This window comes from Physella acuta, unplaced genomic scaffold (genome assembly GCF_028476545.2).
Source record: "Physella acuta isolate Inbredline_101_S28 unplaced genomic scaffold, ASM2847654v3 ptg001131l, whole genome shotgun sequence".
NCBI lineage: Eukaryota > Metazoa > Mollusca > Gastropoda > Physidae > Physella > Physella acuta.
The window spans coordinates 55,413-77,612 of NW_026732648.1; the positions used below are offsets into that span (position 1 = coordinate 55,413).

The window sequence follows — 22,200 nt, forward strand, 5'->3', positions numbered from 1 at the left end:
AGTTTTTTCTAGTATGTGTTGAAATAGAAAATTCAGTTTGAAAATAAACAGTTAAAGTTTGTATATTCTAAACAAAGAAGCTATACATTTCAGGTTGTGGAGAAATAACTATGATAAAATGTATAAAGTTGTTTAGTAGAAACTTGAAAATCATTTAACATTTAAATTTTTTAAGGTGTTGTGCTAGAGTTCTGTGTGTGTTTTCAGTGGTACTGGTGTTGTGTTTTCAGTGGTACTAGTGTTGTGTTTTCAGTGGTACTAGTGTTGTTTTCAGTGGTACTGGTATTGTGTTTTCAGTGGTACTAGTGTTGTGTTTTCAGTGGTACTGATGTTGTGTTTTCAGTGGTACTGGTGTTGTGTTTTCAGTGGTACTGATGTTGTGCTAGAGTTTTGTGTGCGTTTTCAGTGGTACTGGTATTGTGTTTTCAGTGGTACTGGTGTTGTGTTTTCAGTGGTACTGGTGTTGTGTTTTCAGTGGTACTGGTGTTGTGTTTTCAGTGGTACTGGTGTTGTGTTTTCAGTGGTACTGGTGTTGTGTTGTGTTTTCAGTGGTACTGGTGTTGTGTTTTCAGTGGTACTGATGTTGTGTTTTCAGTGGTACTGGTGTTGTGTTTTCAGTGGTACTGGTATTGTGTTTTCAGTGGTACCGGTGTTGTCCTGGAGTATCGTGGGATTGCAGGAGAGTTTGTCAACCAACAGGGGAAGATGCAGCAGAATGAAGTATGGAAAAGCAGGGATGCCAATCTGATTAATGTTCGTCTAGAATCTGTTGAGGTAAAAACAAACTGCTTCAATCATACAAAGATTTTAATTTAACTTTTTCAAAGACTTTAATTGAATTTAAAATTGTTCTCATTATTTATTTATTTGAAGACAGGGTTTAAGCATCATAAAATGTGTTTGTTGCTCAAGCTTTTTTCACCAGATTGCTAGAGTGCCTAAACATCAGCATTTCAAATTGACTTTTAATTTAGTATTATACAAATGAAGTAAAAGTAAAACATCTAAAATTACAAAGTAAAAATTAGAATGTAACCTCAAGAAACATACTTTGGCAATAAAAAAAAAAAACATGGAAAAAGTGTTTTAAACAACTTTTTAAAATACATTCAATAAATAGCTTGTTTTTCTTTTTGTGGTGAGCAACTAGAATGTATATACATTTTAAAAATATTATTTGTATGCTAAAATTGACAACTAGACAAAAAAAAACATACAATTATGTTTCATAATATTTGCAGCAGTCTAGATTTATTATTCCTCTGAATATATCATGGTGTGTAAGTTCCACTAATGTGTAAAAGTACTCTTTGTTAAAAAAAAATTTGCTTTGACAGGTGGGTAAACGTGTGAGAGTGGTGATTGCAATAAAAGGTTTGGACGTTCTGACTGAAGAGGTTGATGGCTGGCACATGAGGCTGGAACTCCTCTCAAAGAAAGCTGGATATTATACCATACATACACCTGGCATTAAGGTAAAACATTGAGTGATTCGTACAGCTGGTAAACATTTGGGTGGGTCATACACCTGGCATTAAACATTTGGGTGGGTCATACACCTGGGTAAACATTTGGGTGGGTCATACATCTGGCATTAAACATTTGGGTGGGTCATACACCTGGGTAAACATTTGGGTGGGTCATACATCTGGCACTAAGGTAAACATTTGGGTGGGTCATACACCTGGCATTAAACATTTGGGTGGGTCATACATCTGGCACTAAGGTAAACATTTGGGTGGGTCATACACCTGGCATTAAGGTAAATATTTGGGTGGGTCATACACCTGGCATTAAACATTTGGGTGGGTCATACACCTGGCATTAAACATTTGGGTGGGTCATACACCTGGCATTGAGGTAAATATTTGGGTGGGTCATACACCCGGCATTAAGGTAAACATTTGGGTGGGTCATACACCTGGCATTGAGGTAAACATTTGGGTGGGTCATACACCTGGCATTGAGGTAAATATTTGGGTGGGGCATACACCCGGCATTAAGGTAAACATTTGGGTGGGTCATACACCCGGCATTAAGGTAAACATTTGGGTGGGTCATACACCTGGCATTGAGGTAAACATTTGGGTGGGTCATAAACCTGGCATCAAGGTAAAGTTTTGGGTGGGTCATAAACCTGTCATTAAGGTAAATATTTGGGTGGGTCATACACCTGGCATTAAGGTAAACATTTGGGTGGGTCATACACCTGGCATTAAGGTAAACATTTGGGTGGGTCATACACCTGACATCAAGGTAAACATTTGGGTGGGTCATACACCTGGCATTAAGGTAAACATTTGGGTGGGTCATACACCTGACATTAAGGTAAACATTTGGGTGGGTCATACACCTGACATCAAGGTAAACATTTGGGTGGGTCATACACCTGGCATTAAGGTAAATATTTGGGTGGGTCATACACCCGGTATTAAGGTAAACATTTGGGTGGGTCATACACCTAGTATTGAGGTAAAAATTTAACTAGACATGCATAATGTATAACGGTAAACAAGGTGGGAATTATGCTGTCAGCATATAAGCCATTATAAGCCTAGTATTAAAGTGCTCATTAACATAAGACATGTAACATTAATTTACCAATCATTGATGTTTTAAAACAATTCTTACATTTAGTTAATGAAAAAAAAACCAATGAAACAATTTGAAAAATGTAACAAAATGAAAAAGCTCGGTATGAAATTTTTGTTATCTAGAGGGAGTGGCAGTGGAATGAAAATTACTTTAGTGAAGGGTCTTGTCTAGAGGTGATGGTGGATGAAAACACAACACATCCAGCAGTCATCAAGGAGAAGTCAGCTGACGGATACCTCACTCTAGGTACAGCAATCTTAAATGTGATACTTTAGGTACAGCAATCTTAAATGTTATACTCTAGGTACAGCAATCTTAAATGTGATACTCTAGGTACAGCAATCTTAAATGTGATACTCTAGGTACAGCAATCTTAAATGTGATACTCTAGGTACAGCAATCTTAAATGTGATACTCTAGGTACAGCAATCTTAAATGTGATACCATACTCTAGGTACTACAATCAGTGACTTGTTTTAACTGTCTCTGATATAATTTGCAGTTAAAGTACAGTTATTCTCTTAGTAATACCAGGTAGCTATAACTCCTTTCAAATTGATTTGGTGAAATCCCTTTGGAATAAAGCTGATGATTCTTAGATAACAATTATCATCAGATAGGTTAAATTTTGAATTTTTTTTTCAAAAATGATATTCCGTTTCATTCTTAACCACTCAACCAAAAATATTTTTATGATTATGTATTTATTTCCTTTATTATAAATGGGATCAGTAAATGACACAGATAAACTGTGAGAGATCTAACTTTAATACTGAAATGTGTTTCTTAATTTGTTTTACTATTTGATAAACTTTCAACACAACTATGAGATAGCTAACTTTACTTTAACAATGAAGATGTATTTAGAATTTAAATTTTAGATTAACCTTCAGCTCAATAAACTTTAACAATGAAATCTTCTCTAGATGTAAATGGGGAACAGATGGAGCATGTCTACACCAGCCCTAAGCTCAGACCTGCTGGAACTACCTCTGCTCTCTCAACCCTACTGGCATCAACTTTAAAACCTGGTAACAGTTACATGTTACATTTATTCTATTACACATGTGTAGGCAGTTCGGCTACTAGCCAAAAGGTCTCAAGTTCGGATCTCAGCCCGGACTCAGGGCTGTAGGATGTTTCTGAGTCCACTCAGTTTTAATGAGTACCCAACTCACATTGGGTAAAGTAAAGGTGGCTGGGTATTGTGCTGATCACACAATACCTTCATATGCCGAGGTCAAGAACCTTACAAACTCTACTTCATCAGCCCTATGGATCTTTAGGTCTAAAAGGGGTATTTTTTTTACATGTGCAGGCTACATCTAGGCTTCTATCTGTAATATTTGAGTAAACTTAAGATATTTCCATTCTTGTGCCTTATGTTTATTAGGGCAGATAAGCTCAAGTCCTGATAAGCTCAAGTCCTTATTTATCCATATTAAAAACTGTTTTGTGTATGGTGTTCAGATTTAATAAATATTCCAATTGATTTTTTTAAAATTATAATTTATTACCAAAACAGTGCAGGCAGGAACATTTTAACCAAAAAAAACCATCTGTTGCTAAAACTGTGTTATAATTTTTTTTTTAAATCTTTAAATTTAAAAAATAATTGCTTATATTTTTTAATCATTTTTATTATGTCGAAACAGGTGAGACAGGTGTTGAAAGAAGTCCAGTGCCAGTATGGTCATTTCTAAAGGTAATTGAGTCATGTGTATCAAAAGGGAACTCATTCAGAACTTTTCCAATTTAGGTAGTCCCCCTTGGTGCAGGAGCAAAAAGTTTGACAGAAATTCACTGCAGAAAAATATACAGATATAACTTAACCTTTATAGCATGTCTCTCATTTTTATTTTTTAAAGCAACAGTTTTGTGTAAATTAATGCAAGCATGACACTTGTATCAATTAATTTAAAAATGAAGTGTAGGAGAAATAACTCACACCAAATTTTTTAATTATAGAAATCAAACTTACAAAGAGTTTAACTGTTAGCACTTTCTAAGGAACTTTTATGAAATTGGCATGAGTACAAAAGCAATCATTTTTTGTGTTTTCATAATGTATCTATATAGGATAAAAGTGTAAAGTGTTTCTTGAATATTAGACCTATAAATTTCATACATTTCAATTAAACTTATTTCATACTTAGTTTTCAATTCAATTAGACTATGGATATTATTGATACTATGAAATGGTAAAAAAAAAATTTATAAAAAGCCTTTTCTAAAAAGGGTTTTTTTTTAAAAAAAATATGTCCTAAAAGTAAATAATGATCATCTGTTTTAATGACCTCTGCACAAAAAGTGGTGGTGTGTGTTGCAAAGTGAGTTTTGGTACAGGGTCGATGCTGAACGTTACTAACAATAGATGACGACGATCCAATGAAGAACACAGAATGACGCTACGATGTTTCCATCTTTTATTACATATAATACCAACAGCTACATAGACGATAGACGGGACGACGACTTCTAGACATCCTCACAAGACGACGACAAGACCAAGACTGACTTCCAACTATCTTCATAACAACCAAAACATTCTCTCTTACGTCACATCCTTATTTATTCACGCATTCATAATCTTTTATTAATACCGCTACACACATACTCTCAAACCATCCACAACTTTATTAACTCCATTCAACTACACACATACTCTCAAACTCATTCAATACACTTAAGTCCATTCACAAAAGTGTGGTCAGCACTATGCCCAGCTGCCTTTGTTTTCCTAAAGTGAGTCTGGATGAACTCTGATGGGTGTCCTAAAGACTCAAGCCCAGGGATCCAAACTCGTGACTATTTGGCTACCAGTCACATGATTTTCCTCTCATTTACCTAGTCCCTCAGATTATGCTAATGCTGGAACACAAATACCACTAGAAAAAGGATAATGTTGCCTAATATTTATTTGGAATTGAATTTCTGTCATCATATTTTTTTGCAAAAAAATGCATCCTTTGCATAAAAGAAATTTAGTATGTATAAATATATGTATATATATAAGTAACGGATACAGTAATATTCACTGTTTATATATATATATATATATATATATATATATATATATATATATATATATATATATATATATATATATATAAACAGGGAATATTACTGTATCAGTATATATATACTGTGTATATATATATACATGTATATATATAAAGACTGTCAGACTGAGAGACAGATCTACTGCCTGACTAACAGACAGTTATACATTTATAAATGGAGACAGGCCTATTTTAATAATCTGTTTATTGCCATGTAGAAAAAAATAACAATGAATATTACTGAATTAGTTATTTCCCATATATAATCTAAAGTTTATCAGGGGGAAAAATCAATGAGTACAATTGGTAAAAAAAAATACAGTGATATTAAAATAATACATTTAAAAAAATAGAAAATGTAATTCATTATTATTATTTTTCAAATCATATTTATGAAAACTCTTATATGATATCCAAACTCTTTTTATATTTTAATTATCTTTTGACACTATTCGAAATGAAAACCATTTAGATTTGTGAAATATTGAATTTGTAGACCAGATACAGTTAACTTTACTCAACGCTCTTACATCTCCTTGCATGATTTAAATATTATTTAGTCAAGTAAATCCTTCATTTAAATCCTTCATTATATAATAAAGACTTTAAGCCTTTCTAACCAACAACATCAGTTGAGGATGTCCACACACTTGGTAGCTGTGAGGAGCATACATTGCTTCTATGCTTGCAGGTCAATATAAGCAAATTACCCAATTCCCCTCATTCACCCTAGACCAGGGGTCGGCAACCTTTTGAGAGGGAAGAGCCAAAAATTACAATTTTCAAAATTTCCCAGTTTTTAAAGAGCCACTAGCATTTTTGTTATTTCAATGTTTTATTATTTGATTAAAAATAGGTAAATACATTTGATTTTTTATTTAAAATAAATCGCTTTAAATATGAAATAATATTTGTTCATATAAAACATACACTTGTTTCACCAGAATTATGAAATTAGTAATAAAAAATATAAATATAGGACTATTCAAATCCACTTTAGAAGCAGTTAACCTTTTTGTTTTCTTTCTTGACGGATATCCCCGGCTCAGAAGGCGCCTCCAATACCCAGGCACGCCTCAACATGGCAAAAACCGACTACCTGGCTTGTATATCGGCTTGACTACCGTGTATCGGTCGATTCTGTCCTTTGCTTCTCACCAGGCTTATCTTTCACCCCACTGAACGCAGGGTAAACTCGTACCCCACCGTCTAGTACCCGTCTCAACAGTTGGAAGCTAATAAAAAAAAAACTACGTCACTCACGTCAAATTAATGATTACTGACAGATAGAGAAACGCATTCTGAATAAAATTGCATTCCCCATTTAACGATATTCGAAAAAGTCGGCTTTTGGGCAGTGGCAAGCATGGAATTGTTGCCACGGGGCTGTCCACAATATGGCTTTGGGGTTGGACCTGGTGCCCAAGCTACTGTTAGCTGTCCGTATACTTTCTAGTGCACATATTCGCACTGTTCTCTAATGCGTCTTTTTCTTCTGTTTAAACATGTGTTTCTTTATAGTATAATTTTTGTTATGAGTTTTGAAAATAAAATACAAGGAGCGGGAGAGCCACATCTTGACATCAAAAGAGCCGCATGCGGTTCGCGACCTGCAGGTTGCCGACCCCTGCCCTAGACTTGTCTAAGGATTCTTGTCCTTTACCATTCCACAACAACACAGTGCAAGTAAAAATCACCATACAGGCACAAATGTAGACCTACCAAAGCTCAAGAATATCCAACATGCCTACCATGATCAACACACATAAAGACACATTTCTTTACCCTGCACATTCTAAGCAGAAAAGTTGCAATGTTTGACTAATTTAAAAATTTAATAAGCTATTTGTTATTTTATCAGAAATCCAAGATTTTAGTCACCAATATTTTATTCCCCAAGATTTTAGTCACCAAGATTTTAATCACCAAAATTTTAGTCACCAAGGTTTTTTTAGTCACCAAGATTATAGTCCCCAAGATTTTAATTCTCAAGACTTTAGTCCCCAAGATTATATTGTTTTTAAAATGATTTGTGCTGACAAATAGTTTGAATTTGATGCTGTAATGTGTATCTCTTAAATTTTCTTTGTTCTTGTATTATGCATATACAATTGCATATTTTCTTTCTTTATTTTTTATTTACCAACAATCTTTTTAGTCAACCATTTTTAAATGTGCTTTCCATTATGTAATTTTTCTCTCTTCATTTTTTTTTCTCTCCAGCTCCAGGTACCCTGTGGCTTTAGAGCACTGCTTACACCTGCAGTCAACAGCCGACCAGGTCAAAGTTCAGATCAAGAAAGGCCCCAAAATTTGGTTACAGCCTGTACAGGGATTAGCTTTCCTTCAGGTTGTTCTATACTTTTTGAAAATGCTATTCTGTACTTTTTTAATAATGTTCTATACTTTTTAAAAATATTTTTAATACTTTTTTAAAATACTATTCTATACTTTTTTCAATACTATTCTATACTTTTTTCAATACTATTCTATACTTTTTAAAAATATTATTCTATACTTTTTAGAAATACTATTCTATACTTCTTTTTAAATGCTATTCTTTACTTTTTAAAAATACTATTCTATACTTTTTATAAAATATTTTTGCTAAAACCTATTCTTCTTCTCATGAACGATGAACTATACTTTTTTTTAAAAATACTATTGTTTATAAATCTATTCTTCTTTTCATAAATGATAAACTATACTTTTGTTTATTTTAGTTCTATCTCTTCCTTTTATGCCTGTATTTAAACTAATTTATACTATCTAATAAAAGTTTGAAATTTTCACTTTAATTTGAAAATGTTGTTTTTTACATTATTTATTAAAGGCTTTGATAAGATTCTTACCTTGCTTATTTAGTCTAACATTTATTTACAGGAGGATTTAAAAACTAGTTACATCATAATATGCTTGCTGTCTTAACTCAGATTTAATTGTTATGTTTGTTCAATGATCCTTTAACACTTAGTGGTAACTTAATTACTTTTGAGGATGTTAGTTCATTTAATTCACTTTTTATTTTGTTTTAATACAGTTCTTTATGCCAAGCAAGTTCAGCTGAGGGATAGTGTAGAAAAGATTATGTTTACTGATGGCAAATGGAACTTTCCAAGTAGATTTTTTTTTAATTTTCAGATTTTAAAACTATTTTTATTACTTAAATAAAACACCTGTTAACAATCTCTAGTTTATTTATAATTTTTGTGTTCTTTCTTTTTTTTTAAATCAGAAATATTTTTTTTATTATTATTATATTGGGAAAAGCAACATTATAAATCTTTAATGCGGAAATTATTTTAAAAAGTAAAGCTAGAGTGCACAAATAATTTTATGCTAGTGAATTTTAAAAACTGTTCTGAAAATTTTAACTATTATTAAAGTTCATCTTCCTTAAAAATAAAAAATGAATTCTGTATTAATTTCACTTCAGCTATTTTTATGTATGTTGTCAGTGACTGCCCTAATGCTGCTACCCAGCAGACTATCTAAAGTGGACATGACTGCATGTTCTCAGCAAAGTTTAACAGGAAAGTTTAAATTACATCCCCTGTGCTGCTTCAGAGGTGAGGTTATGTGTGGATAACATATTTATAAACAGAATGTCGATATTATAAAAATGTGCATCTATTTTTATCTAATTGTATCTGTTATATAAACACAGTTTTGTTGTTATTCTTTTATTGTGTTTTTACAATTTATCTATGTATGAAAAAGTATTTCTTCAATATTAAATATACTTGATACATTTTAATTAAACTTAATTTATCCATAATTTTATAAATCAATTATATTATGGATATATTTGCTACTATAAATAACACAAAGGGATATTGTGGTTGGATGGTTTACAATAGCTAACCCAAAAGTGTTGAGTTTGGATTCTGGCCTAAAGTCTGTAAGATATCCCTAAGACCTCTCAGCTCTGATTATAACCTAATTCCTGTTAAGGAAACCATGGTGGCTGTGCTATAGTCATTGAAACAGTAAATTCTACTTCATTTTTTATATCTTTGCTGGTAATAGGAAAAGTTTAAGAAAATAACACAAACCTAAAAAATCAACCTTCTCTATACCAGGGGATGTAAACACAGTTCTGTCCTCTGGTCCGTGTGTGCCCCAGCTGAAAACTTTAGAATGCTACCATGTTGTCCACATGCTGGACAATACCGGGTTTGAGCTGGACAACATCCGGCTAGAGGACTCTGGAGAGACACCTACAGCAGAGTTTGACTTTGATCAAGTTTTATCTGGCCAGTCACCAGAGCTGGGCCTGCTGTGGGCTTGGATGATTATGGTGCTTAGACTTCAACATGTGAGATTGGTTTTTTTTTTTGTTGAAATTTTTGTGTAGGTCTAGATAAATAGATACTATATAAAATAAAATAAAAATTCAAAGTCAAATTCAAAATAGAATATTGATGCTAATTGCTAAGATTTTTTAACTTTAATGCTAAAGATTTTATATATATATATATATATATATATATATATATATATATATATATATATATATATATATATATATATATATATATATATAGTACTTCATCCTATTTTTTGTTAGCTCCTACTTCCAGAAAAATAGAGTGCCTACTAAAATATTTAAAAAATTCCCCAAGTAACTTTTTAATTATAATATTTTATTGTCTATGCAATGTTCTTTTATTAGGATGATTTAACAGAGATAAAGAAAATAACCAAAGACATTCCAAAGATAGAGAATGTATCAACACATCAGGTTAGCAATAAATATAATTTTAAAAAAAATTATAATGAGGCCAAGTAGACAGATTAAAATTTAAAAAGACCAAAGGCTAATGCATATAAAGTAAAAAAAAAAATTGACAAAAGCCTATATAATGAAAAGCTGAATGCAAACAACTTACTTTGAAAAGTATATTTTTAAATTATTTTTTTATTCTTTCTAATCAGGTCAATTCTGGACTCCGACAAGTGCTGACTTTTCTAAGTCAGGCACTTTTTATGAGTTTTGGCAAAGACTTCCAGTTCAAAGAAATAATTTCGGAAGCAACTATTGAGGTGTCAAATTTGTTATTTTACCATTAATACTTTTGTATTGTTAAAAAGATACAATGCATAAATGTATAGTAACATAATGAATAGTGCTATATTTCTCTTCCAAAAAATTTCTATGGAAATTTTTAAAATACTATCTAATTTTACAATAAGCCGTACCTAAAATTATATGAATAATGTCATGATAATTAACTATAAAAAATTTTGTTTTTTAATTGAACATGTATACTTACAGCTTTGGAGTGCACTGATGCTACAGTTTGGAGAATCTCAGGGGCTTGTCCGAGTGTCCCAACTCTTCACTGCTGAGAGTATTTTGGTGTGCGAATCTCACAGTGCAGCCTGGCAAGTCAACAGGCAACTGGAGCACTTCTCAGAGTTGCCAGGACTTTACCCACAGTTTGTCTACTCTCTTAACCTCAGTGGGAACAAGATTTCTGACCTGCCTCCACAGCTGTTCACTTGTAAGTCATAACTTTTGCCATCAGCTTTTTACAATATTTAAAAATCTTGTTTACAGTGTGAATTTAAAGTGTGGTACTCTGTATTAAGGCTAATGAAAAATAAAAGTAAAGTACCCTTTTGAACCTGATGGTAAATGGGGTTAGGAAAGTAGAGTTGGCTTGCTTCAGTGACCTCTGCATATGAAGGGATGGTGTGGTTAGCATTAAGACCACCCACCTTAACTTTCCCTAGTATGCTTACAATCATAATTATTACCATATTTATTTCAATTTTGTTTTCCATTTTTTAGCCTGCAACTTTTTATTTTGTCCATTATCTATACATCTTGAAAATTTGACTGAAATGCACATATTTTGTTTGTGGCCAAAGTGAGCCTTAACAAATGTTTATCTTGTACCAAGCGATGCCAAACCTGAAGGATCTGTGTGTGAGCAACAACAGGATCTCCTCCATCCCAGTAGAGATTGGCAACTGTAAACAGTTGTCCAACCTGGCAATAGCAGAAAACAATTTGAAGGACCTGCCCAGCACCCTGCACAGATGCCAGGACATTTTACGCTTAGACATGGAGAAAAATAATTTTACAGGTGCATAAAATTTTTAATTATTTAATAATATATAATAAATAAAAATTATTAAAACATTAAACGAAAACTTTTCAATACAATTTTAATTTGAAATTAGAGTACATGACTTATGATATTTTTTTAACAAAGTGGACTATTTAGTTCAATTATCTGCTGTTTTTAAATTACAATTGTTAATTGTTTTCAACACAATATGTATCCGAAGTAGGTGGTTAAATGTGTAAGTTCCCCAATTGATAGCCGTACAATTTTGACTTGCATGTATTATCATTTGTCCAATTGGCTATGTACCCTTTCCAATGAAATGGATTATGAGGCATCTTTTTCTTCAGCACTACAAAGGATAGTGTTTTCAACTTTAACCTAGCTCAGTACAGTATCTAACAGTAGAAGTATAAATGACTGGACATTGTATTTGGCCACACCGTACCACCATATGCCTTGACCTCACCAACAAATCAAGCCTGTAAAAAATGTGCTATTTTGTTTCTTATGTCCTATAACACTGTGGTTTACAGAGCTCCCATCAGTGGTTCTAAAACTGAAGAATTTGAAGCGCCTGTATGCCCAGCACCTCCAGCTGCTCTCACTGCCAGAAAACATTGGTGACCTTGACAACCTGGAGACCCTGTCACTCAGCGGGAACTGCCTGACGTCCCTCCCTGACAGCATGCGCAAGATGCAAAAACTGACCACTCTGTCCATGAATGGGGTGGTCTGGCTGAAGAGTCGCAGCAACAGTTTGCTGTCCAGGGAGAACTTTGAGGATTTTCTCAAGGTCAACAACCTGCACCAGTGGCTGGACAGGCGCAATCAGGTTCTAACTTTGTCTCAACTTTTCTGTTTAATGATTGCTTTTATTTTATATGTTACACTTATTTTTAAAATTGTAACTTTTCTGTTTAATGATTGCTTTCTTTTTATATGTTACACTTATTTTTAAAATTGTAACTTTTGTCTTTTTTGTTTAATGATTGCTTTCTTTTTATATGTTACACTTATTTTTAAAATTGTAACTTTTGTCAACTTTTCTGTTTAATGATTGCTTGCTTTTTATATTTTACACACTTATTTTTAAATTGCAACTTTTGTCAACTTTTCTGTTTAATGATTGCTTTCTTTTTATATTTTACACACCTATTTTTAAAATTGCACCTTTTGTCAACTTTTCTGTTTAACGATTGCTTTTTTTTTATATGTTACACTTATTTTTAAAATTGTAACTTTTGTCAGTTTTTCTATCTAATAATTGTTTTCTTTTTTACATTTCTACACTCTTTTCAGTATAATGATTGCTTTCTTTTTATATGTTACACTTATTTTTAAAATTGTAACTTTTGTCAACTTTTCTGATTAATGATTGCTTTTTTTTTATATGTTACACTAATTTTTAAAATTGTAACTTTTGTCTTTTCTGTTTAATGATTGCTTGCTTTTTATATTTTACACACTTATTTTAAAATTGCACCTTTTGTCAACTTATTTGTTTATTGATTGTTTTCTTTTTAACATGTCTACTCTCTATTTTGTTTAATTATCATAAGCTCTTAAAGTTTATACACTCAACTAATGTTAAGTTTTGTAAAAACTTGTTTTGTCTTGACTATTAAAACATGCTGTGTTGGATTTAATGCAATGAATCTTGTTATTAAAGAAAAACATTTTCCCGAATATTTTTGACTCTGCTGATTTATCATCTGAAACTGATTCCATGGTGTTTTGACAAGATGATTATTTCCCCTTGTAGGACAAGTCCTCCATCTTCCAACTGTTTGATGAGGACACCAATGGTACTTTAGACTCCAGGGAGATTGGGAAACTCAATGCTACCATGTTCCACATCTTCCCCAGGTTTGGCTACATGGGCAAACAGCAGCCAGGTAAACTACCCTGTTTTTACCTGTAACATCTGGTATATAGAGAAACAGCTGTAATACTCAAATCTAATTTAATTTACAAAAAGTATTAGGGGGCCTAAAAAAAATTTTTTATATAATTTAACATTGTGCAAATAATAAAAATGTTCTCCAAATTTTGATTTCTGTTTATTTATTTTATCACTTAGAGTGAATAAGAAATATTTTGTACAATTTACGTGACACTTCTGAATGTAAATACTGTCAGAGATTTTCTTAGTTGTACAATTTTTAGTCTTTTAACTTCTAACATTTTCCCCACATTTTTATTGAATTTCCTGTAAGTTTCTCTTGTCTTCTCTCTGGATAAAACATTAATATTACAAATGACTGATAGCTCTACTTGTTGCCCTTAGATGATGATACACCCAGTGGGTTCCCTGAAGTGCTGTTTGAGTTGAAGAACCTGCAGTACCTGTCCTTACAGTTTCTTGGCATTGTCAGCGTCCCAGAGGACATAAAAAAATTAACAAAACTTTCCACACTCCATCTTGGCAACAACCCTAATTTGTTGACCATTTCTGCACATGTTGGATCCTTACCTTTAAAACGTGAGATTTCCATGTTTTATTTCAAAAAGATTTTTTTTTATTAAGAATGCTTTGTTTTTAATTTACTTTTAATCTAATTTTATAAAAACCCTCTTCAAATATTTGTTTTGTTCTATTGTTTCTTTTTTTATATTGTTGGTGTTTTATTTATTTATTTTTTTTAGCTTTCATGTTTTATTAATTTAAAATTTATTTTTAATCTGAATTATTTATAATTTATTTTTAATTTCAAAATCAGATTAATAATATAATTATTTCAATCAATTATTAAAAATTTGGAACCATCTTTGTTTTTTCAGGTCTTGAACTGGAGGCGTGCCCTCGTCTGAAAACTCCTCCCAAAGAGATCAGGGCTAAAGGTTTTGTAACCACAATGGCATACCTCAAACGTCTGGTCACGGGGTCAGTGACCTGTCACAGGACTAAACTGATGCTGGTTGGGCTAGGGGGAGCAGGTAAAACCAGGTGAGAAATAAGGGAGACAATTATTTATTTGCTACACAGGAGCTGGTAAAACCAGGTGAGAGATAAGGGAGATAACAATTTATGTAAAACTGGTTGAGATAAGGGAGGCAACCATGAAATATTTGATGAGAAATCACATTGTCAAGTGAGTTATGCTTCCTGTTTTAACATGCCTGACTCAAGTGATGCCCATACAAAAACTATAGAACATATTTATTTTAAACTATATATTGAAATATAAAAAGGACCAACTCAGAAGACAACTTCAAAACTAAATAGGTAGAGCATTCAGCACATTTTTTAAAAATTGAATTTTATTTTGATGAAATAGTAAATTGCCTATAACAGAAAAATAGTTGATCGTGCTCACACTATGAACTGCTTTAGACTAATTGCTTTAAATAGCCCTCTAAGTCAGTAAACTTCCTTGAGTTCACCCAGCTCTGAAGGGTACCTAACTCACGTTAGGGAAAGTAAAGACATGGTTGGACATAGTGCTGATCACACTATCCCTTCATATGTCTAGGTCACAAAAACAGGTGAACTCTACTTCACTTGCCCCTGGACCATCAGTTTCACAAAGGGAACTTAATATCTACTATCACTCTAAATTTTCTTCTAACATAAGCATGTTAACATTTTCTCTGCAGCCTTGTCAGAACTCTGCTAAGTGGGGGAAAGACAAAGCTAACTATGGAAGAAGAGTTAACAGATGATAGGTTGAGCTCAGTATGTCTACCAGCTTATACTACCTTAGCTCTGTGCTCATTTCCCTGGATTAGAATAGTTTCATTATTTAAATGTACATTATTTACAAAAGTCTTCTTCAGATAGAAAAGTATATTCTGTTTTAGTAACATTTTTTAGCTAAATGCATGCAATATAAGCTGATGTTCAAAATAATTAAGGATTTTAAAAAAAAAATTTAAATTTAATTTTCAAATTTATAATCTTTCTAATTATTTTTTTAAGAAAGTTGAAATTTAGTAAAAAAAAAAAAAAACTATTTCATTTGGACTTGCTTTGATGACCAGGGTGGGGGGGGGGGGGGGATTTGGGGCTTAAAGATATGCCTGAAAAAAACCATTGCAATTACAGAAGTAAAAATCATCCTCTTAATTTCTTTGATCAATTCCTTTTCCCTCTAATTGTTCCCTGGAAGTAATTGTTTCATTCTTTTAACTGTTCCTCTTTTTAAACTTTTCCCTGTTCTCTTGCAGGGATTGACATTTCCTCTTGGTCAGTGCCTACAGAGGAAGGGGAGTTAACCTTCAGTGTTTGGGACTTTGCTGGTCAAACTGTCTACTACAATACCCATCAGGTAAAAGAACCTGCAATCTTTGTTTGCTTCCCACTTTTACTTTAATAAATTTGTAAAAACTAATTTTTATGTTATAAAACTTAAAATCTATTGCTATTTTAAATGTATTTATTTTGAATTAAATTATGAAAGTTGTCCAATATATAATATAAAATATAATATAATATTTGATATAAACTTTTGTGGGTGTAGAATTAAACTATCCTTGATTTTGTGACTTAATCAACAACAAACTTTCATCAATTTCTTTATGTTCACAGTTCTTCCTGTCAGACAGAGCGGTTTACCTTCTCTTGTGGAACATCCGTCTGGGCCACGAACATGCTGGTCTACAATTTTGGCTGAGCTCTGTGTCCGTCCATGCACCCAAAGCCCCCATTTTTGTTGTTGGTACTCATCTGGACAAGGTCAAGCTACTATCACACCAATTATAAAATTATTAAATAATTACTTGCTTTATTATAAAAGGGTACTGATAACTTTACTGGGCATATTCCAAGGTTGTTTTTTTAGCTAGGATCACTACCCCTAACCCCTGATTATAGACAGTGATATTAGTAGGTGTTTTCCTTCCTGAATTACAACTGAGAGTGGTATAATTTTAATTGCATCATTGTCCAACAGATGTCAAAAGTGGAGTTGCCCATCATAGAGTTACAGAAGAAATACCCACAAATAATTGGGTTCCATTTTGTTTCTTCTCTCACTGGCCAGGTAAGTGATGACTGTGTAGCCATTTTATCATCAATAGTGCTGTTTTTTTTTTTTAAATCAACTAAAAATATTAACTGGAAAAATAAAAAAACTACTACTTATTTTCAGTCTCAAATATTTTAATTAAAAATATGTTGTTATTTTTAAAATTTTTACTCAACCAAATATTTCTAGGGCATAGAAGAGTTAAAGAAACAGCTGATACAAGAAACATTGAAACAACAATATATTGGAGAAAAAATACCAGGAGTCTGGCTCAGCTTTGAAGAATCAATTAAGAGGCAAGTTTTAGTCTGCACTTTTATTAGTAAAAGATTTTACAGCATATTGTTCTAGGAGTCTAACCTTAAACGTAATATTAACATAACCTGCTGTAATATAATGTAGCAAGAATAAATGTTGATTTCATTTAAAAAAAAATTCTATTTTTAAGGGAGTTAACCTATTTTTCTGTTTTCCGATAAACTCACCACATTTTTAGTAAAAAACAATATTTGAATGGCTGTTATCAAACTATTGGTTTTGTTTTATATTTCAGTATACATGATAGAAATGTGATTGAATATAAGGAGCTAGAGACCAAAGCGAACAGATCTGGCATATTTGATAGTACTGAGGTATGCTGTTTGTGCTGTAGTCAATCTAATTTTTAAAAGATTTTTTTCGCTAACTAGTGTAAACATCAATGGAAATTTTTATGATTTAACAGCATAGTTTTAAAAATTAGGGTTGATTTAGTGAAATCTAAAAATATTTTATATATATTATAGTAATAAAACTTTTTATTTAAAATATTCCTTCACAATGTTTGCTAATTTTTTTACCCACTCATGTGGATTTCTGTGTATGTAACTGTTCTTGTGTTTATTAAAAAATTAAATGTAATCCACTTTTTATTGTGTGTGATGGATTAGGTAGCCCAGGCAGTACAGTTTTTACATGAACTTGGTTCTCTGCAACACTTCAGCAACGCCAATCTCAAGTCACATGTTGTCATAAACCCACAGTGGATAGTTGATGTCATGGCATGTGTGGTGTCTGTCAAAGATTCTCATATCAAGGTATGTGTGTTGTGTTTGTCATTCTCATATAAAGGTATGTGTGTTGTGTCTGTCATTCTCATATCAAGGTATGTGTGTTGTGTCTGTCATTCTCATATCAAGGTATGTGTGTTGTGTCTGTCATTCTCATATCAAATTATGTGTGTTGTGTCTGTCATTCTCATATCAAGGTATGTGTGTTGTGTCTGTCATTCTCATATCAAGGTATGTGTGTTGTGTCTGTCAAAGATTCTCATATAAAGGTATGTGGTGTGTCTGTCATTCTCATATAAAGGTATGTGTGTTGTGTCTGTCATTCTCATATAAAGGTATGTGTGTTGTGTCTGTCATTCTCATATAAAAGTATGTGTGTTGTGTCTGTCAAAGATTCTCATATAAAGGTATGTGTGTTGTGTCTGTCATTCTCATATAAAGGTATGTGTGTTGTGTCTGTCATTCTCATATAAAAGTATGTGTGTTGTGTCTGTCAAAGATTCTCATATCAAGGTATGTGTGTTGTGTCTGTCATTCTCATATCAAGGTATGTGTTTTGTGTCTGTCATTCTCATATCAAATTATGTGTGTTGTGTCTGTCATTCTCATATCAAGGTATGTGTGTTGTGTCTGTCATTCTCATATCAAGGTATGTGTGGTGTGTCTGTCATTCTCATATAAAGGTATGTGTGTTGTGTCTGTCATTCTCATATAAAGGTATGTGTGTTGTGTCTGTCATTCTCATATAAAGGTATGTGTGTTGTGTCTGTCATTCTCATATAAAGGTATGTGTGTTGTGTCTGTCATTCTCATATCAAGGTATGTGGTGTGTCTGTCATTCTCATATAAAGGTATGTGTGGTGTGTCTGTCATTCTCATATAAAGGTATGTGTGTTGTGTCTGTCATTCTCATATCAAGGTATGTGTGGTGTGTCTGTCATTCTCATATCAAGGTATGTGTGTTGTGTCTGTCAAAGATTCTCATATCAAGGTATGTGTGTTGTGTCTGTCATTCTCATATCAAGGTATGTGTGGTGTGTCTGTCATTCTCATATAAAGGTATGTGTGTTGAGTTTGTCATTCTCATATAAAGGTATGTGTGTTGTGCCTGTCATTCTCATATCAAGGTATGTGTGTTGTGTCTGTCATTCTCATATAAAGGTATGTGTGTTGTGTCTGTCATTCTCATATAAAGGTATGTGTGTTGTGTCTGTCATTCTCATATAAAGGTATGTGTGTTGTGTCTGTCATTCTCATATCAAGGTATGTGGTGTGTCTGTCATTCTCATATAAAGGTATGTGTGGTGTGACTGTCATTCTCATATAAAGGTATGTGTGTTGTGTCTGTCATTCTCATATCAAGGTATGTGTGGTTTGTCTGTCATTCTCATATCAAGGTATGTGTGTTGTGTCTGTCAAAGATTCTCATATAAAGGTATGTGTGTTGTGTCTGTCATTCTCATATAAAGGTATGTGTGTTGTGTCTGTCATTCTCATATAAAGGTATGTGTGTTGTGTCTGTCATTCTCATATAAAGGTATGTGTTGTGCCTGTCATTCTCATATAAAGGTATGTGTGTTGTGTCTGTCATTCTCATATAAAGGTATGTGTGGTGTGTCTGTCATTCTCATATAAAGGTATGTGTTGTGTCTGTCATTCTCATATCAAGGTATGTGTGTTGTGTCTGTCATTCTCATATAAAGGTATGTGTGGTGTGTCTGTCAAAGATTCTCATATAAAGGTATGTGTGTTGTCTGTCAAAGATTCTCATATCAAGGTATGTGTGTTGTGTCTGTCATTCTCATATAAAGGTATGTGTGTTGTGTCTGTCATTCTCATATAAAGGTATGTGTGTTGTGTCTGTCATTCTCATATAAAGGTTTGTGTGTTGTGTCTGTCATTCTCATATAAAGGTATGTGTGTTGTGTCTGTCATTCTCATATCAAGGTATGTGTGTTGTGTCTGTCAAAGATTCTCATATAAAGGTATGTGGTGTGTCTGTCATTCTCATATAAAGGTATGTGTGTTGTGTCTGTCATTCTCATATAAAGGTATGTGTGTTGTGTCTGTCATTCTCATATAAAAGTATGTGTGTTGTGTCTGTCAAAGATTCTCATATCAAGGTATGTGTGTTGTGTCTGTCATTCTCATATCAAGGTATGTGTGTTGTGTCTGTCAAAGATTCTCATATAAAGGTATGTGTGTTGTGTCTGTCATTCTCATATCAAGGTATGTGTGGTGTGTCTGTCATTCTCATATAAAGGTATGTGTGTTGAGTTTGTCATTCTCATATAAAGGTATGTGTGTTGTGCCTGTCATTCTCATATCAAGGTATGTGTGTTGTGTCTGTCATTCTCATATAAAGGTATGTGTGTTGTGTCTGTCATTCTCATATAAAAGTATGTGTGTTGTGTCTGTCATTCTCATATAAAGGTATGTGTGTTGTGTCTGTCATTCTCATATCAAGGTATGTGGTGTGTCTGTCATTCTCATATAAAGGTATGTGTGGTGTGACTGTCATTCTCATATAAAGGTATGTGTGTTGTGTCTGTCATTCTCATATCAAGGTATGTGTGGTTTGTCTGTCATTCTCATATCAAGGTATGTGTGTTGTGTCTGTCAAAGATTCTCATATAAAGGTATGTGTGTTGTGTCTGTCATTCTCATATAAAGGTATGTGTGTTGTGTCTGTCATTCTCATATAAAGGTATGTGTGTTGTGTCTGTCATTCTCATATAAAGGTATGTGTTGTGCCTGTCATTCTCATATAAAGGTATGTGTGTTGTGTCTGTCATTCTCATATAAAGGTATGTGTGGTGTGTCTGTCATTCTCATATAAAGGTATGTGTTGTGTCTGTCATTCTCATATCAAGGTATGTGTGTTGTGTCTGTCATTCTCATATAAAGGTATGTGTGGTGTGTCTGTCAAAGATTCTCATATAAAGGTATGTGTGTTGTCTGTCAAAGATTCTCATATCAAGGTATGTGTGTTGTGTCTGTCATTCTCATATAAAGGTATGTGTGTTGTGTCTGTCATTCTCATATAAAGGTATGTGTGTTGTGTCTGTCATTCTCATATAAAGGTATGTGTGTTGTGTCTGTCATTCTCATATAAAGGTATGTGTGTTGTGTCTGTCATTCTCATATCAAGGTATGTGTGTTGTGTCTGTCAAAGATTCTCATATAAAGGTATGTGGTGTGTCTGTCATTCTCATATAAAGGTATGTGTGTTGTGTCTGTCATTCTCATATAAAGGTATGTGTGTTGTGTCTGTCATTCTCATATAAAAGTATGTGTGTTGTGTCTGTCAAAGATTCTCATATCAAGGTATGTGTGTTGTGTCTGTCATTCTCATATAAAGGTATGTGTGTTGTGTCTGTCAAAGACATCATATAAAGGTATGTGTGTTGTGTCTGTCATTCTCATATCAAGGTATGTGTGTTGTGTCTGTCATTCTCATATAAAGGTATGTGTGTTGTGTCTGTCATTCTCATATAAAGGTATGTGTGTTGTGTCTGTCATTCTCATATCAAGGTATGTGTGTTGTGTCTGTCATTCTCATATAAAGGTATGTGTGGTGTGTCTGTCATTCTCATATAAAGGTATGTGTGGTGTGTCTGTCATTCTCATATAAAGGTATGTTTCTATGTGTGTTGTGTCTGTCAAAGATTCTCATATAAAGGTATGTCTTTACTTATCAAATATATTCATATAAAGTTATGTCATTGCTGGTGTTGGATTGGACAAAGACTTTGTCATTTCATGGCTTATGTAAGATATGTCAAAAGCTGCCAAAGATTTTTGTAGTATTTATGGTATAATTTGCATTGTTTACAGGAGAGTCAGCATGGTAAGGCTGGTAGATGAAGTATTGTGTACATCAGATATCTGTCATATAAAATTAGTACTATTACAGCCTGATGTCAAGCAAGCATTTGTTATCTTTGTATGACCAAGATGACAAAAATATGTTCTTTCCTCATGAAGGATGGCAGGCTACTGCACTCTGAACTGTCAAAAGTATGGGAAAAGTATGACCCATCACTCTATACGTGGCTGCTGAAACTGACAGAAGAGTTTGACTTAACTTTCCCATTGAAGGATGAACCTGTCAATCTAGTGCCATGCTTACTGCCAGAGGTTCAACCACAGGTGAAATGTTTGTTCCTCTCTGCTAGTTTTGCTGACAATTTATTTGAATTATTTATTTATTTATTAATTTTTTTTTTTTTTTGAAGTAACTATTTATTATCAAAGCAATCAACGAAAGCGAGAGGACTAACAATAATTAATTTTGAATATGAAAGCTTTCAACATGATAACAAATTACATTTTTAAAGCGAACACAGGAAGCCTACAGCTAAAATTTAAATAGTTTTCAAATTCAAGCTAATGAATTGTATATAACAATTTAAAATGTAATTAAACTGTAATCTTTTGTTTATTT

At 32.9% G+C, this 22,200-nt stretch overlaps 1 protein-coding gene across 1 annotated transcript in view; it reads left to right on the top strand.

Annotated features, from left to right (window-relative positions):
- LOC131956160 (uncharacterized) overlaps positions 1 to 22,200 on the top strand; it is a 36,121-nt gene that overhangs the window by 314 nt on the left and 13,607 nt on the right. The window contains exons 2-26 of the mRNA XM_059320583.1: positions 642 to 774; positions 1,338 to 1,475; positions 2,718 to 2,841; positions 3,522 to 3,626; positions 4,251 to 4,300; positions 7,881 to 8,007; positions 8,698 to 8,775; positions 9,116 to 9,226; positions 9,740 to 9,975; positions 10,333 to 10,401; positions 10,596 to 10,703; positions 10,936 to 11,164; positions 11,567 to 11,752; positions 12,271 to 12,569; positions 13,500 to 13,632; positions 14,025 to 14,219; positions 14,519 to 14,684; positions 15,335 to 15,398; positions 15,904 to 16,005; positions 16,266 to 16,412; positions 16,630 to 16,719; positions 16,894 to 17,000; positions 17,258 to 17,336; positions 17,634 to 17,780; positions 21,741 to 21,905. Of these exons, the coding sequence (XP_059176566.1) occupies positions 642 to 774; positions 1,338 to 1,475; positions 2,718 to 2,841; positions 3,522 to 3,626; positions 4,251 to 4,300; positions 7,881 to 8,007; positions 8,698 to 8,775; positions 9,116 to 9,226; positions 9,740 to 9,975; positions 10,333 to 10,401; positions 10,596 to 10,703; positions 10,936 to 11,164; positions 11,567 to 11,752; positions 12,271 to 12,569; positions 13,500 to 13,632; positions 14,025 to 14,219; positions 14,519 to 14,684; positions 15,335 to 15,398; positions 15,904 to 16,005; positions 16,266 to 16,412; positions 16,630 to 16,719; positions 16,894 to 17,000; positions 17,258 to 17,336; positions 17,634 to 17,780; positions 21,741 to 21,905 (3,388 nt within the window). The remainder of the gene's footprint in view (positions 1 to 641; positions 775 to 1,337; positions 1,476 to 2,717; positions 2,842 to 3,521; positions 3,627 to 4,250; positions 4,301 to 7,880; positions 8,008 to 8,697; positions 8,776 to 9,115; positions 9,227 to 9,739; positions 9,976 to 10,332; positions 10,402 to 10,595; positions 10,704 to 10,935; positions 11,165 to 11,566; positions 11,753 to 12,270; positions 12,570 to 13,499; positions 13,633 to 14,024; positions 14,220 to 14,518; positions 14,685 to 15,334; positions 15,399 to 15,903; positions 16,006 to 16,265; positions 16,413 to 16,629; positions 16,720 to 16,893; positions 17,001 to 17,257; positions 17,337 to 17,633; positions 17,781 to 21,740; positions 21,906 to 22,200) is intronic.